Genomic DNA, 5192 nt, shown 5'->3' with positions numbered 1-5192 from the left:
CAGGGATAGGTGGAGCGCTTGCACCAATTGCACCAATGGCTCCCCGCCACTGATCTGGAACAAAATCTAAGTTTGGCTACAGTCGCAGATACAGCTCGGCATTATGAACTCACAACACAACTCGGTACTCAGCGACATACAACAGAATGTTGTGCACCTAGATAGATCTAGAATAACATTTTCAAGAGGACTTCATTCTTCCCACCATTCTCAGTTTCACTCGCACGGCAGAGGCCAGAGAAGTAATGGAGGATCTAGCAGAGGAGAGAAATCTTAAATGTCTGAAACTAACAAATGTAGAAATTGTGGTCGTAAACATGACAAGGATAATACATGTACGTGTCCTGTCAAGGGTACACGCTGTCATAACTGTAAGAAACGGTCACATTTGGCGTCTGTCTGTAGGTCACAAACTGTCAATGCAGTAATGAGAAAGAAGTTTTCAGTCTAGGTTCGATTCATGGCAAGTGTTTATACCCAGAGCCACGTTGGTGTGTCTCTTTGATATTTTGTGGTCTTCAAAATAGACTCGGGTGCGGACTTTCAGTCATTTCCAGATCAAAGTTTGATCAACTTTCACCAAAACCTCTCGCGCTGTTTTAACAGGCCCAGGGGGAGTTATCAAGAATGAGGGCGAGTTTCAAACCTCAGCCTACCATTAGGAGATCTAGTGTACTAGATGCACCTCTAGATCGGACAAAAATCAAAGACAGTGCTTGCAGAGCCTGGTGCAGCCAGTCAAACTGCACAATTTCAAACCTACAATACCTTCCAACAAGAGGAAACCAACATTGGGGGCAACTGATAATGATGCCGGAAACAGACGATGGAAAATAGTAGACCACGCAAAGTGCGTCGCAACTGTCCGCCATCTTGAATCCCCGTCTCCAAAATAAATAGCTTATTGGGTATTTCTCTGGTAAACTAATCTTTCTTGTGGTCAATGTTTAATCGCAAATATCGGTAACTACACATTTCGCTTTGGTTAAATTTGATTGACAGTCTAATTAGGAGGACACAAGTTCTGTGAATACTCACACCATTTGGCTTGTATAAGTTGTAGAGGTGAGTTAGAAAATCAGTCAAGCCAATTCACACAGCCAAACCAATATGCGAGAATTAATTCAACTCAGATTGAGTGAAAAAAAAGGCTAACCATATTTCCTGTATGTAATTTAAACCGAATGTATTATCATTACAAAAGAAATACTCGTTGTTAGTATTAATTTCAATTTCAGCATCTTGAATGATTGGCCAACTAAGGTACAGAGAAACATGCTGTCTTAGCAATGCAGTTAAATGTAAATACAAAGGTTACATATTTCTTTTAGGTACGAATAAGTGTAAACCAGCCATTTAAGTACATAATGTGCTCCATCTATTTAAAATTATAATATCCACTTTCCTTTCAAATTCGTATTGTACACTTTTCATTGAAGTATACAATGTAAACATTTTCATTTAAGTACATAGTGTACACCTTTCATTTAAAAACACAATATACACCTTCCATTTAAGTAAATAATGAATGTGAACATTCCATTTAAAATTACAATGTTGACTTTCTATTTAAGTACATAATGCACACCTTTTATTTCAATTTATAATGTTGACCTTCCAGTTTGAGTACATAATGTACACATTCCATTAACAAAAAATTATATCAACCTACTATTCAAATTAATAATATACACTTTCCATTTGAGTACATAATGTACACTTTCCATTTAAGTTAAAAACGTTCACTTCCCCTCATCCTATCCCTCTAAGGCGATGACATGCACCCCCCCCCCCATCCTTGGACATTCATCATATGTGCAACGCCTTCGACATGTAGCAGCGGTCATCCTGGACCTGGCGTGTCCAGTCATGACTTGTGCGTCACTAGCCTGCCTTCGACCTGTGAGGGCGAAAACGACGCAAGCTCTCTTCCTTTCACCTTGTTCGGCATGTCATGTTTTCGTCTTGTTGTTGACACTTTCAGCACTACCACGTGACTCTCCCGGTTGAACCGTCAAGGAGCGGGATCCATCTATCACTGACCGCGCTGTCCAGGGGAAATAACTCCCGCTACAAGCAGCACCTCGGGCGGGAGAGAACTCTTCCCCCTTTTCGTCACGCTTGCCTCCCCCTCTAGATCAAATCCGCTTCCTGATTGGAGGGAAGCCCCTATTACGTCATCTGTGCACAATAACGTGTTCTTTTTCTCGACACAGGAGGGGAGTGACGATTTGTGGATGACGATTGTGCTAGGGATAGATAATAACTGTGTCCTTTTTACCTGTTGCGCCCCATTGGTTAATTTTGTGATTTGTGAAAGTCGGCAAGACAGCTTTAGGTCTTCTCTGTAGTTAAGAAACTAGCGTGTGTGCTCAAAATCGGAGAAGTCTTTTCGGTCTAGGGTGTCCAAATACGCACCTCGCCTTTGTAGAGCTGGTGCGCTACTTCAGCCAGAAAGCACTTTATTACAATTTCTCACATTTAAAAATATTTGGTTTGAACTCTGGCTTTCATTGAAACAACGGAACATGGATTTTAGAGATACGTATTTTGCAGGTAAGATTTCACAACTTTGAATAAGAGTTTTGTCTGAAATTGGCTGAACGTAGTTTACTTAACTGTCTCATTTAATATAGGTATTTTGCACTTCCATGGACACAATTTAGGGGGCAGGCTTCAAACCGGCTTGTCAGAGCCAACCGGGGTTGAGAGCGGTTCAACGTCTAAGCATAAAAACTGAGAAACTGGAAAATAACGTAGGAATCGAACCTGGGACTTAAAATCGCGACGGCAAAGTGCCTAACCACAACATAACATACGTTGGTCCTCTGTCTGACGTAGTGACCTGTTGTGCATGTTGAGCTTCATCCCCACTGTTTTACTTTTTTTCTCTTTTGATCAAGTTTGTCATTAAGCTCATACAAAAATGGAAAGTGCAAATAAAACAGAATAAATGTAATCCCCTTGTTTTACTTGAGTGGCAACGTAGAGATCTTTTGGAGAAATAGAAATAGAAGACTATAATCATCGGGTATTTGCTCCAGGAAATATTAATTCTAATTTTAACTTGTGCAAAGTCCAGATGTTTTTCTGAAAGTTCATCAGAGTCTGTTTTTTTAAGAAGCTTAATTCAACTGCTTAACTGACATAGACATTTTAGTCCTCCATCGAGGCAACCGAAATCATTTAATATGTCGGCTACTTCGGCTCCTCCTATCAGGGCCAGCCTAGGTTGAGTGGAGTACAGGATCCCAACAGATAGAGACACAGCTTCTTGATGAAATAAACTTTCTCACAACGGAATTAAACTCATATCTTTTTCCTGCAACAACGAAGAGTCTAATTGTTACAGGACATACACGGGTTTTCAATGATGTGTGCGTTTCTAGTGTTTGTACGACAATAAAAAAAAAATGCCGCACAATATTGCACTCAGTCTCAATAATTATATTTACGTATACACATATATATATATTTTTATATATATATATATATATATATATATATATATATATATATATATATATATATATACATAATATATATAATTATGTATGTGTATATACATGTACATATATTTATTTATTTGGATAATATATATACGTATATGTATAGGTATGGGAATACAATACAAATACATATATTATACTATGAATGTGTCTCTCTGAGAGTATTTATTTACTGGGGAACAGAAGAGACACCTTGGGTATGTAGTGTATTATTTTTTTTCACATGTAAAACATACACACAAGCATACTTATTAAATTACACACTCACGACAAGACGAAAACACACACAAGACAGATTTACTAAACCAAATACGTGAAAGAAAGTTACCGAAACACACACACACACACACACACACACACACACACACACACACACACACACACACACACACACACATACAAACACTCTTGAATTGTGAAAAGTTGGGTTCCTTTAATTTCCGGGTGTCAAGAAAAAGAGGACACCTTTAAAGGGCAATGTCCCCGTCGGTCATCTTTGAGCAAATTTCAACTAAAACTTAAAATGAATAAAAGATTACACCAGAAGGACGTCACATATTATGTTATTATGAATAAAATGAACCGTAATGTTCGAAAAATATTGTTTTTCAACTTTTTAACAAAACTGAGGAAAACGCATAAAATTAATTTACAACGTCTTTAGAGGCAACTTGGTTTTGTTCTGTTTCACATTGTCACTTTATGCACATTGAAGAACAAATTGATACAAAACGGATATTGTCAAATAAACTCAGGTAAGGCGGTAGCAATAATGTGTGACCTTTTCTCTCAATACAAACTCCAATGCGCTACTGGAAACTTTGATTAATCCTGTGGCGTGTTTCTAGGTAGATTCTTTGGATCTCATGTGCAACAACTAGTTTCAACTGCTCAATTGTTTGTGGTTGTTTTTAAAGAGTATATGTCCAAAAAAGCCAACGGGAATTAGTGAAGGGGTTCAAGTCAAGGTCATAAACATTCTCAGCATGTTGCGTTTCATTTCTAATGTGACTGTCGTCGTTTTATCACCCACGTTCTGAAACGAGAACGGGACGACCATGCCCGTGTGAAAGCTGCACGCTTTTAAGAAATAAAGTGTTCCCGTTTTTTTGTTTAAAATCTGAGAACTTGATAGATTCTCTTTCTCGTACACGTTTGGTTGGTTTTCTTCATTTTTACAAGCTTGATATTTCCATAGTTGGATCTTAATTCATCAAACTTCTGTTGAAATTAATGAAAAGATGGCTGGGATGACAGAGACTACCTCTTTAAGTGTCCGATATTTTAGACACTCAGTACCAACTGTAACAGTAATTACACTCTGAGTTATTTTCTACTCTATCTAAAGCTTTACTTTTTGCAGAGTTTCGATCTTTAAAAAGTTATTTAGGAAAAATATAAATTGTTGTATCGTATCAACACAACCAAAAAAATATAAAGCGCACAAAAGCGCACTTGCTTCTGCTTCTATTTATAGACCAAACTGTTAACGCATTGAACACTATTGCACCTTTTTTAAAACCTTGACCTAAAATTATCATAGTATTTGTACATACTGAACAGCATCAAGAAACATAACTGGAATGTGCAGTGAATTTTTGATAATAGTCTGCTTGCATATTTTTAAAAGACAAACTAACTACATTTCTGAAGAGAAAGTTCGTTTTCTCTCCAGACATTTTT

The 5192-nt window shown here is 37.6% G+C and overlaps 1 protein-coding gene across 1 annotated transcript in view; it reads left to right on the top strand.

The window, feature by feature from the left end:
* The first annotated feature begins 2278 nt into the window (after positions 1-2278).
* Positions 2279-5192, top strand: part of LOC106012974 — a 9215-nt gene continuing 6301 nt past the window's right edge. Inside the window, exon 1 of the mRNA XM_013087462.1 lies at positions 2279-2556. Coding sequence (XP_012942916.1) covers positions 2529-2556 — 28 coding nt within the window. The 5' untranslated portion in view covers positions 2279-2528. The remainder of the gene's footprint in view (positions 2557-5192) is intronic.

The sequence above is a fragment of the Aplysia californica genome, unplaced genomic scaffold, assembly GCF_000002075.1.
Source record: "Aplysia californica isolate F4 #8 unplaced genomic scaffold, AplCal3.0 scaffold00590, whole genome shotgun sequence".
In the NCBI taxonomy this organism is placed as follows: Eukaryota; Metazoa; Mollusca; class Gastropoda; order Aplysiida; family Aplysiidae; genus Aplysia; species Aplysia californica.
The sequence above is the reverse complement of the archived record's forward strand: the minus strand, read 5'-3'. Positions and strand labels throughout refer to the sequence as shown.